Source organism: Daucus carota, chromosome 6 (assembly GCF_001625215.2).
Source record: "Daucus carota subsp. sativus chromosome 6, DH1 v3.0, whole genome shotgun sequence".
NCBI lineage: Eukaryota > Viridiplantae > Streptophyta > Magnoliopsida > Apiales > Apiaceae > Daucus > Daucus carota.
In genome coordinates, this window is record NC_030386.2 from 22,167,388 (window position 1) to 22,179,694 (window position 12,307).

General features: G+C 34.3%; 1 protein-coding gene and 1 long non-coding RNA gene across 2 annotated transcripts; one reads left to right on the forward strand and one right to left on the reverse strand.

Moving 5' to 3' along the window:
* LOC108228189 (vacuolar-sorting receptor 3) lies at nt 1-5,759 on the reverse strand. Its single transcript, XM_017403711.2, has 12 exons — nt 5,242-5,759; nt 3,593-4,285; nt 3,420-3,508; nt 3,244-3,313; nt 3,096-3,179; nt 2,931-3,007; nt 2,779-2,860; nt 1,901-1,983; nt 1,751-1,817; nt 1,154-1,282; nt 956-1,065; nt 1-531 (listed from the first exon to the last, which is right to left on the reverse strand). The coding sequence occupies exons 1-12, from the start codon at nt 5,546-5,548 to the stop codon at nt 433-435; spliced, it is 1,890 nt and encodes a 629-aa protein (XP_017259200.2). The 5' UTR covers nt 5,549-5,759; the 3' UTR covers nt 1-432.
* A 4,840-nt stretch (nt 5,760-10,599) lies between these two features.
* LOC108226494 (uncharacterized) lies at nt 10,600-11,549 on the forward strand. The gene is made up of 2 exons (XR_001807671.2): nt 10,600-11,039; nt 11,138-11,549. It is a non-coding gene; the product is annotated as an uncharacterized LOC108226494 (long non-coding RNA).
* Nucleotides 11,550-12,307: the final 758 nt, after the last annotated feature.

The following is a 12,307-nucleotide window of genomic DNA, read 5'->3' on the forward strand; positions in this document are numbered from 1 at the left end:
TCGACAAAGGAAATGATTAAAGATTTATTATCAAACTATATACTGATACAAACATTGCTTGACAGAGCAAGTCAAAAAGTTAGCCTATCCTAGCATTACAGGAATGCGAAAAATAGCTCATATGTAACTAAACACTTGTGGTCTAATGATGCAGCACAAAGTGTAGTAATACAGTACAACAAATTTACGACAGATGAAACTGCAGTACATAGTATCATAAGCTTGGCCGATTGCATTGTCAGTGCCCCTCAATATTCAGTTCACCATTTATATTCAGAATATATATATGAACCGTTTTCTGGCTTTGTCTTCGCTCTTGTCCAGGATATGCTACATCAATAGACTATAATCTCAATGCTTATCGGTACGTTCTGATTTTTTGCTTAACCTAAAGCTTTGAGAATAAATATGGTCTGAACCCTTATACTTCAATCATGCCCGATCCTCACTTTGATGATCTGGAACTTCACTTTGGCTGTCTAGAGGCATGTATTGTGACATGATAGCTCTGATCTCCGAGTCCATGTACGACTAAATATTTAAAGTCCAGAAAATAATTGTGAGAATAGATATGATAGGATTTCTCAGATTACTAGATAAACATAACATGTGTGGTAGTCCCATCATTAAATGTTAATACAAGTTATAAGCTATTTTTCGAAAACGATTACAAGGTAAAGATTGGAAATGAGAGTTGGCCCTTGCACTTGGGATATTATCTATTAGTTTGAAAAAAGGAAATGAACAGCAGAAGCTTGTCTGATCTACACTACAAAATCATCATTAGCATTTTAGTCTAGTGGATTCCCCTTTTTTTTTTTGGTTAAAAGAAGTCGAGGATTAAAGCCTTAGTGAAGTCATATATGTGAGTATCTAAAACTCTGTAATTAATATTTACAAATAATGAAAACGCTGAGTTAACATTAACAAAAAAAATACCATGCACTAAACATACCCTCAATCTATATTTGTACACCATATATGCCCCACCGCCAGCGATTGCCAGACCAATCAAAATGAACCAAATAGCTGCCCATGCAGATTTTACTTGGGCCGTCGTTTTACCTGCAGAAGAATCACCCAAACAAACTAGGTAACCGTATCCTCAGGTTTATTAACACAATAACAGGATAAGGTAGGCTCATTAACTCACTTATGCAGGTATCATGCTCTCTGATGTACAGAAGGTCTTCAGAACATGTGCATTCGTAGCCTCCCCATGTATCCTTACAGCTGCATTCGGGGCATTGGCACACTTTTTTCTCATCGCATTCATCAATATCTGTGTAGATTTAACAATAAATATTAGTATGCTAAAGCTCTCCCAAAAGGTTAAAACTTTAAGGAGTGAAGTGAATGGCTTAAGAGTGGATCACTAGGAGCTCATATAGTAGGATAATATTCATCCTTACTGAGGTCACATACCATGTCAGGTTATTAGCTCTCCTAAGATCTAAAGGTGTTGGGAGGGGAGCTTTATTAGATCATATATAATATTTAACAAAACAACAAGAGTAGTAAAATATTTATATGCAGTGTTCGAGGCTCCTTTAATTTTCCTAAGTATATCCGAAATTCACTCTCATAAGCATCTCACATTTGTCCATGGAGAGATGATATGTTTCATTGGTAGTGAGTGGTATGTTTGTGTGTAGCAAATCTAATATCCATTTTCTACAACTAGTATATTTACTCTGGTTTATAATATCTAAGTAGTCGATAAAAAAGCTGCACAAAGTGAGTCTCTAACCTTCACAACTTTTCACACCATCACCTTTAAATCCAGGAGGACACACACACTTGGTGTCCCCATCATCCTGTGTTCGTCATAAGAAGAATGTTATGGCTACCAGTTCCTGTGGGTAACTAAACATCAAAGGCCACATATATATGCACTAACCAGACAAGCAGAAAATGTGTGCCCATCACGGGTTTCATGCCAACAGCCTCCATTATTCACCTTGCAGCGGCCTGGTCCACTTGCTAAATAAAGCAAAAAAACTTTTAATTAAAGTCTAGTTCATTACTAGAAAAAGATGAAACTATGCAGATACAAATTTCTTTTTATTACAACTTGTGAGATCAGAAAATAGGAAAAGTATAAGGGTAGATTTAAAGGAATAAGTTCGCTAAGTGCCTATATATATAACAGAAAGTATACATGCTTAAGACTATTCTAAACAATGGTGGACTGGATCCAGCTTCAGAAATCTTTCTTATGCGCACAAAGGACACTTGCTAACATTAGTTTTTGAAATTTTATGCAACAATATCCAAAACCTTAAATCCACAGGTGAAAATATAATGATGTATAGTCATACTATCTCATTCCGAAGTCCCATAAGTATTTATAAATCCAAGCAACGGCTATGCTACCTGGATCTCTGATTCCCCTTGAGTATCATGTCAGACACTTGAAACTCAGACTTGACACATCATTATTGTTAAAACCTCCACATGTGCACAAGTGACCATATATTAATGTATGCTAAGATCAAATTTCAATTAAAGTCCCAAATATAAGCAGTAAAACACCATATACACTGCTAAGCCCAACTATATGCTGATATTAATGTAAATAAACAAAAGTAAGAAACAGTATCTGTATGGATTGTATATCAAAGTAAATAGGTCAATTTTGGAATAAATAAAGATGCATCATGCTTAACAAGTATATACATATATTGCTACTATCCAGTAACTACATTCTAGCAATTGATGCTTTGTGAATAAGGTAGCTTATTTCAAATAAGAAAAGATGAACGTATGATTTTTTACCAGCACAGAACGTGTAACCATCTCCTTTGAACTGCACACCATCAGTGAAGGGGCATTCACAGACTCTCCCACGATATGTATCCTGAGATCATATATGCAACTATTAGTAACATTTTTAACTAAAAAAGAATGCCGCATAGCCTGATAGGCACCTTGCAGGCACTGATGTTGGCGGATTTATCTTGCCAGCATCCACCATTGTTATTCAAGCACTCGTTTGTCTCTACATCTGAAAAGAGAAGCACGAATGAGCATGTTTTTCATCCTTCAAAAGTTTAACTATGAAGTATAGTTGTGAAACCCAAATATAGGCCTACCCCCACTTAAACACACAGCTGGTTCAGTAGTTTCTTCAAAACCAGAACATATTGCCTTCAAGACAGCACCTTTTGCTAGCTTTCCTGGAAGTAGAATTGTCAGGAATTACAGTTCTCTTAATTTCCAATACAAATTCACCAAACCTACCTCTATACTGACGATTATTGACGACAAGGGTTGGCAATATGGTAACATCCCCTCGTGACCCTTTACCAATCTACATACATAGGCAATTCACATTAATAAAACAGGAACACTGAAAAGGAAAGACCATTGACCGCAGTAGTGCTTAAAAAAAAAAAAATTCAGTCGGAGACATATACTTGAGCATCTTGCTCTTCTTTTAGAACAGGATTGTCAGAATCAGCATTTGGGTCTCCCATACACTTCTCAATATTTTCTGAGTCAAGTCCTATACAGAACAAAAAAATTGTTACTGTGACAAACATGCAGTGTGGTATTCTGATTAGAAAGAGATAATCCAACAATTAACTACCTAGAGATCTGATAACTTTGTCAGCACATTCCTTGTTATACTTTTTCTCTTTCATAGGGCATCTGATTTGGAAATCGGTGACATAATCCCACCAGACCCATGGCTTTTGGGTCTCGTTTGCCACTTTAAACACACACAGTTGTCTCAAGTTTTCGATAACCACATCTTTTCCGTCATAACCTGAACTGAAATCCTGTTCCGGATCAGGAGCGCAATATCTACCATGGTTAATGCATTGAGACTTGCATTGTTTGCTTATAGTGAATGCCGTAGGACAATACCAAGTTATATAATGAGGAGTGAATTGAGTAAAACCACCCTTCTCAAGAATCTGTGCTGCACCCTTAAAATCTTTTACAAAGTCCATCAATATATCACATTTCAGGCCACATTCATCATTGCTATTTGTCCATAATTCGTACTCCACACGTTCATCTGGATGAGGTACAGATTCTCTCCAATCAAGATTCACATTCAACATTTCTCCATTACTAAGTGCTTGCTTCAGTTTCTCACTGAAAGTTTTGTGAAGCAAGGCAGAAGGTATAGTTATGTTCTGGATATATTTAGCAGATTGAACATCCTCTTCAGGCGTGTCCATGGTTATTAATGGCTCCTCAACGTTATCTGCTACAAGAACAGCAGAAGCACCAGCATTCTGAACATTCCACACTTTCAAAGCAAAAAAGCAATCTGCGTACAGAGAATGTAGAACCAATTTATTACCATCCCCCACGAATCCCGCTTGCTCACAACACATACTAAGTTTTCAAGACTCGGATGGAAACGTCTAACATTTATACATAACATGTTGTAGTCAAGAATTATTTTGATAATTTTACATGTTCTCGACTCAAAATGAAGTTAGACTTGTCTATACTCAAGCCTGGATGTCTGGGTACCCGAGGTGAAACAAAGAGCCTGAATAACTTGAAATAAAAATTAAGACAACTCTCAAATGATGATACTAATACAATATAACAGTCCTCATACATAATACATCCATAATTAAGCTAGTGGTAAAAACATACACGGAGTGACTAAAATGCGCCACAAAAAAAGATTACTTGAGGAACTTCAAATGCTCAAGTAAAAAAGTAAACCTTAGTCATAAACAGATGACAGCTAAGAGTTGCTAACTAAAAAAAACTAACCATTGTAGGCAGGTAGGTACTGTCTCAAGTATCAATTACATATAAGGAATCTGTTAACTATAACAACGTAGGTAGCATGGAAGATCAATCAATTCAATTCATACAAAAAAATATGATAAAAGATCATTAGTCCATCCATAAAATAAAATTGATAAATTAATAACAAGATAGCCAACCAAAAATTGACACCCTCAAAAATCAACCAATCAACTTTCAAATTAAGTTGCATGTTATACCAACTCTCCCAAAACCTGAACGAGCTTAACTGGCTCATACATGTTTAACAATCCCCCACACTCGAAATTTTATTATCAAGATTAAAATAAAATGGAACCCCGGGAATTCATTGTGCTATGCGCTAGCACTACCATATCAAATTTACTTATCAACTCTTCCAAAACCTTAAAATAACTAAACAAGGCCTAATTACATCATATACTTGTAACATAGCAAATCAAGTAAAATCAATCAAGAATCGAAGAATAACGCAAGTACCTCCACGATCAACCAAAACAAAAGTGGGCAGAGCTCCAGGTCTAGACTTGAAAGAAATCCCAAAATCATCAAAACTGTTGCAGCCTTTTCTGTTCTGTTTAGGATACACAACAGTCCCAGCCATTCTTCCACCATACTGAGGAATACCAAAATTGCCAATGGCACTGTCATGGCTCCCTTTTAAACTCTCCGGTGAAGTCACCCTGAAGCTGTTTTTCTCAACCACAAATCTTCCGATCACCAATTGGTTCTGAGTGAGCAGCATAAACCCTAGAAATAGTAAAAATCTTGATTTTGCACACCCCATTTTCAACAACTGGGGAATTAGTAGAAAAAACTTCTTAGTTATGGAAATTGATCAGTATTATAATGCTGGGATATGATGAACTTGATTGATTGTGTGTACTATTGTAAGTCCTGTAATGTGGACGATATAAAATTCTATGTTTTGACGATGTTCTTGACTTATCTCAATTCATGTTTCATGTGCGTCTTAAGTTAACTCATGTTGTTTGTTGCTTTCCGTTTTGTTGAAAGATCGGTCATGTATATTGTGTTACTGGTCCACAGCACTGTTTAGCTTCAATCCATGAATAACTAAAAAACACGTGGAATTCTACTATATTTATAGAATTAGGGATGAAAATCGGGTCATTTCGGGATGGTGGAGTGCTATCTCGTCCTAAATTCCGAGCCAATATTTATTCTCGAACTCGTTCCGATTTCTTATTCAAGTTTTTTCATTCCTGATCTCCGCTCCAAATGAGGAATAGGGATCCCGGATCCTCGCAAGAATTCGGGAAAATTTTCATTTCTTCGAAAAAATTATAAGTTATATAATATATTTTCCAGCATAATTCATTTCAATTAATTTACAATAAGTAAATTTTAGTTTTATTGAGTTTAAGTACTAATTGATTATTGTATAGTAAATATATAAATTTAACTTTTACAACTAACTGATATTATAATTTATAAATTTTTTATTACTATAGATTACAATAGCACATTTAAACTTTATTCAATAATATTTTATTGATACACACATATATATATATCAAATTTTATATTTTTATTATAATTGGGGAGCAGGGAACGGGTAAGCGGTGAACATGGAATTTGGATTGGAGACATGCCCGTCTGATCTCTGATATTTTTTGTTTTCTGTCCTGTACACAGATCGGAGCAGTAACATGTGGGACTGGTGAAATACACATCCGTATATTAAATATCATTTTTAATATTCTAATATTTACTGAAATCATTCATACATATTCTCATTTTTTAAATTCCTATATTTATGTTCCGCATAAGCACTAATCCCCGTTCCTCAATAAATAATACTCCCTCCGTCCCCCTCAATTGTTTACATTGGAGGGGGACACGGAGACCAAGACAATGTATGAAAAATGAGTAAAGTTGGATGAAAAGTGGGTAAAGTGGTGGGACCTATCAATATTTAATAATAGATTTGAGATAGTGGAAGAAAGTAGTGGGTGTAATAGTAGTTTTTATTGTTAAATATGAGATAGTGGGTGTAATGATGAGAAAAACTTACTATTTATAGTAACGTATAGAAATGAGAAGGACATCCCAAAATAGTACAGTAACGGTAAAGAAATGAGAGGGATAGAGGGAGTATCAAGGAGAGAAAAATAAACAAAAAAAAATATTGATATTTATCTCAGACATCTCTCGCCTGAGCATTTCCTTCCTCCCTGTGGCTGGTCGAGTCATCAAAAACAGATACTCGTATTAGTATGGCTGCAAATTTCAACTACTTACCTGACTGGTGACACAGACACTTCCTGGAATTAAGTTATGAAGTTTGCAGTGTGCACATGACACATCTTTTTATTGGTGGAAAATTCATAAATGGGTCTGAATCTGATACACACATCAAACAAAATCACGGGAAAATTAGATTGCTGCGTAGGATTATAAATGCTACATCGCACATACCTAGTTCGGCACTCTGTGAGCACAATAGAACCATGAGTCCATGACCACACCGGTGGCGGATGTACCATTGTTAAAAGTAGGGCAAGTGACCTACCATTATTTTTAATTTTTTTTTTTTACATTTATATGGGGCAAGTGACCTACCATTATTTTTAATTTTTTTTTTTTACATTTATATGTGTACTTATGTATACATCTTGTACTTAAATCGTAACACTGTCTCTCAGTCAAATGTTCTAGCTTCTCCATCAATTTAATTTTTCACTCTAAAACTTCAGGTTCTTGATATGATTTATCTCCAAAATTCTCTTCTATTATACTCATAGTTTTAAATTTTTAAAAATCACAATTTTTTTTTTGAAAAAAGTAGAGGCTGCAAGGTGTTCGATAAAATGTGTGACACACCATATACTAAATCCTGTATCCGCCACTGACCACACGGACACATCCTAGATTGGCTCTGCTCAAACTCGGCTTGTTTGCAAATAACTGAGTATGCCACGGAATTATGCTCAAAACCATCTTGTTTATTAGGCACAGAGCTGCTATCATGTCATTTAAATTCGTAAGAGCACCTTATATGTTACTTTGATTTCGCAATTTCGAGTGGTCAATATGCAGTCTACCTTAATGTCAGTGACACAAGGCAAACTATATTTGTGAAACAAACAATTACTCAAAATATTTAGCCTTCCAAGTTTAAACCAAGTTCGACGATGTTAAACCTCACAATAAGTCGCTGAGGGAGATTTCAAGAGTTGAACGGGAGTATCAGGCATGCAGGGGAGGTCCCCAGTTGAAATACAGATATTTTGGCATCAGTTCTGCTTAAAAGTGAAAATATCCATAATTCAGAATCGCGATAATTCAGTGACTATTACAAAAATGTACTTATGTTGTGTTTGGTTGGGGTGAATGATTCCAGAAGGAATGGAATGAGAAATGAACTATATTATTGACAATTGTTAAGAAATTTCATTTCTTCCTTCATTCCATTCCTTACATCATGTGTTAGATATCACACCTCCAATTTGAGATGGAATGCTCCATTCTCTCCTATCCTCAATTTCTTCTCAAATCTCATCATAACAATTTTGCACTCTCTCAAAAAAATTTCAAAACTTTCTTCCTATCTCTATTAGTTTCAAGTATTTTTACTCATTACATTCCATTCCATTCCATTCTCCCCAACCAAACACAATTAATGTTATGAAGTTGTAGTACCTAGGCATTAGTGTATGAGTTCCATTGCGATTGTCTGATTCTTCCTCTTGCAAACTCTCTACAAAACAATAATCAGAATTTTTATGTCCTTACTGAACACTTTGAGAGGCAATTTAGCCCACAGATGAGTTCTTCCTGATTACGGAAGCGAATCTTCCAGTTTATTGTTAGCAGTTGTACTATAACTGTAGTGATCCGCAAGGGCATTTCTAATCCTTGCAATGGATTAGCTTACAAAAATGTTTAGACTTGGAGACATGATAGATTTCAATGTTGACAGGCTAATAGTTGGAACTTGGAAGTAGATGTGAACCATACCTCCAATCTAGTCATGGGGTAGGTAACAGAACTAAAGTCAGAATATCAATATGCATAAAATGACCAAAAAAGTTGTTGAGATTCTTGGTTTGAAATTACATCAGTCACCAGGCTATCCAGGCATGCATTAATCTATCTGCCATGTTACAGATCAGTAACCAAAATGATTGAAGCTGAGTTTTAGGTGATTATCGAGTCCGTAATGAATATTAATAAAAAATTTCGAGTAACTATATGAGCATGCTGATGAGGACCACATGAACATGTTAAAACAGGAAAACATCGTAGTAGCGAAAGATTGAAGATTAGATATGATGCATGCGAATGCTTGAAGCTGCATAATTTTAGTTAAGATTTGCTTTTCTTTTGTTTTAGAGTTTTATATCCCTGTATAAACACCGTTACAATGTCACATATGAATATATGATAACTTTTAAATAAATTAAAACTCTAAAAACTTTTCTTTTTATCTTTTTTTTGTAATTCAAGAATTTATCTTTTTTATAATTCCAGAAAACCTCTAGTAAATTCAAGGTTTTTTTTAAGGATTTCTTGTGCAGGAGTTCTGGGATTAACACTTATTTTTCCTATACTTTCATAAAGTATCAGTTGGCATCAGAACAGACTATTCTATATCTTAGTTTTTGTCACTTGGTTCGTTAGTGTTTAAAACTTGGTTCGTTAGTGTTTGATTGTGGCAGTATAAAATGAGGTACTCCAATTATCAAGGGTAGGTGCTTGTTGCAGTGGTACCATTTCGAATGGCTGTTTCAAGAAAGATGCTTGCTGTCTGCCATATTTACCATTACTTTTCTTCTTGTTGGAATCAGATGCCAAATTAATGGAGTATTTACACTCTGTTGCATGTCTCCGTCTGCCGCCCTTCGCCCCCAACGTAACATTTATCTTCGCATTTAGAAAAAAAATATTTGTTTTTACTAATTTATCAATTACACTCTAATTTGATTAAAAGCTTCTGATATATCAGAAAAATCTTTAGTAAACGATAGATCAATCAATTAGTTTCAGTTCAGTTTCCCATTATATGATTTAGATTCAAACTGAGAACCACAAAGCAGGGATAAATACAGGGCCGGTTTTTGAGGCGTGCAAGGTGCGCGACGGTACAGGGCCCCAAAACTACAGGGGCCTCAAAATTTAGAAATCAATGTTTTATTTAATAAAATTAAATTTCGAAAATGAAATTGAAAATTAAAAATTATATATTTATTTTAATTCTGTTTATTTATAGATAAATAATTACATAATCTAATAGATTAGTTTATTATGTCTATTTGCATTTTAAATCTTTTATGTTGTATCTTTACTTTTTATATAATAATTTCTCTTTTATTAAATGTTTTCATAATGTTTTTTACATATGATATTTTTTCATATGTACTATAAATTTCATTCTTTTCAATGACATATAGATATATCTCATATAAATTCATATTAATTTTGTTTAAAATATTAAAATTACTATTATTTAATAACATTATTTATCTTATTTTAAGTGACATGTTTTAATTTTATAAAAAAATAATATTTTTATTATTTATTTATTTTTATAATATACATATTTTTTTATTATTATTTGAGACCTAATTCATATTATAGCACAGGGCCCCAAAATTCTCCCAGACGGCCATGGATAAATATGTATTCAGTGGATAGTGCTTATTACTTTCTATTTTCAATGAAACAACTATAAAGAAAAATTCAATAATGAAGTTGGCTTTTGTTTAATAATGGAAAATGATGCTTGAAAGATGTAACGTGGTCTTGACTCTTGAGAGCATCCAATGACAAAGTAGAAGTAAAATATTGGAAGATGGAGTGGCTTTTACAGCAATAGCAGGCCACAGGAAACTACAAGGCAACTTCTTCCCACAAAAAATTGTACATATAAACGCCTGCATCTTATACAGCTCTCTAATCATAGCTGGGGAACAAACACTTCTCTCTGCTATGCAGAAGAGATAGTGGAGCGGATTATGCGTGATCGTATAATCCGCTCCACTATCCTGTTGCGCTAGAAAATTTAGATTTCTTAGAGTATATAAAAAAAATCCTCTTCTGCATAACACGAATGAAGTACAGATAAGAATATTGATAGATAGGTTAATGAAGAGAATAATGCTAGTGCATCTGATATCGCGAGATTAAAAAGATTGTATCGTCGAAGAACAGTGGTTTGCCATCGTCATTGTTTCCACCTGGCATTGTAAATCTGGATGCAAATGTTATCGTCGCACAATAAGAGCAGCTACAACGATGGCCGATGATTGACTGTAAGTAGATTTGAATTCTTGCATATGTCTTGGCACTCTATGTATTGAAATTGGTATTTCAGGTTGTTGATGGTACTTACAATTTTGCCAAATTGCAGGAATACTTTTGGAGCCTCCCTAGTTTTGCAACAATGGCATAAAGAAGCCTCGACTGAAGCTGACAATATGCCAAGACGGGTAGTACCTGGAAAACACGACGAGCTACTCAAAGAAACACAACAATGGCTGAAGGGCAGATCATTATCAGCCGTTGTTGTAGCTGCTTATATTGTGGCCATGATATATGCAACCAGATTTGCAATCCAGGTGGAAACAATGAGTGACAACAAGCCACTGTTCTTACACAATGCAGTCTTTATGTTCTTCGCCATATGAGATGAAGTAGCATTATTATCTTCATAAGCCTCTGTATTAATTTTCTTATCTCGTGTTTTGTAGAAGACGATTTCTTTTATGTTTTACCAAATGTTTAAGCAATATGAGAAATTTTAGGGTATTTCTTGACCAAAAGTTTTGCAGTTTCTGTATTCACAGTGAAGTGGATTATCTATCTTAATGCTACAGGTCTTTAGAAACAAATGATATATGGCATACATCTATCAACTTTGCCTAAAATTGTAATGTTTTGAAACAAATAGTCATTAACATTCTTTAAAACTCGTGTATAACAGATATTTTTTGCAAAAAATATTTGGTAATTGAGTCGATAACTATAAAAAGAGGCTAACGAAAAAAATTCTGAACTAACGACTCAGTATCATTATTCACATTAAAAAAATGTTATGAAACTATAATTTATAGAAGGCTCAAAATACGTGCAAACAATGAACGTAAACAACCTGCAGAGACGGAGGGAGTACTGTTTAAGCTTAATAGAAGAACTGGAAAGATTATTATATTTGCTAGTTGCTGCAGAAGTTGAACTAAGCTAGAGGTCAGTTTTCTGTGTCAATAGGCCAAGTTCTGTAGCGCTAGCTAGCAATTAGCATAATGAAATATGAGAACAGAAGTTTTCAGATGCAAGATAAACTTTGTTCGATAGAGAAATTTGTAGGGGTCTTGTTTACATACATCAAATTTTATTTTATATTTTTTATTAATCTCAGTATGACTCCGAAATAGGTCTTTAGTTTCATCCGTTTAACATTTTAGTGATAAATATTAAAAAAGGGAATAATACTCCTAAATACGTACTTAAGTAACTTAACTAAATAGGTAGTACAAATTAATGGCAATATTGTAATTATTTGAATTAAAACTTTTTAATT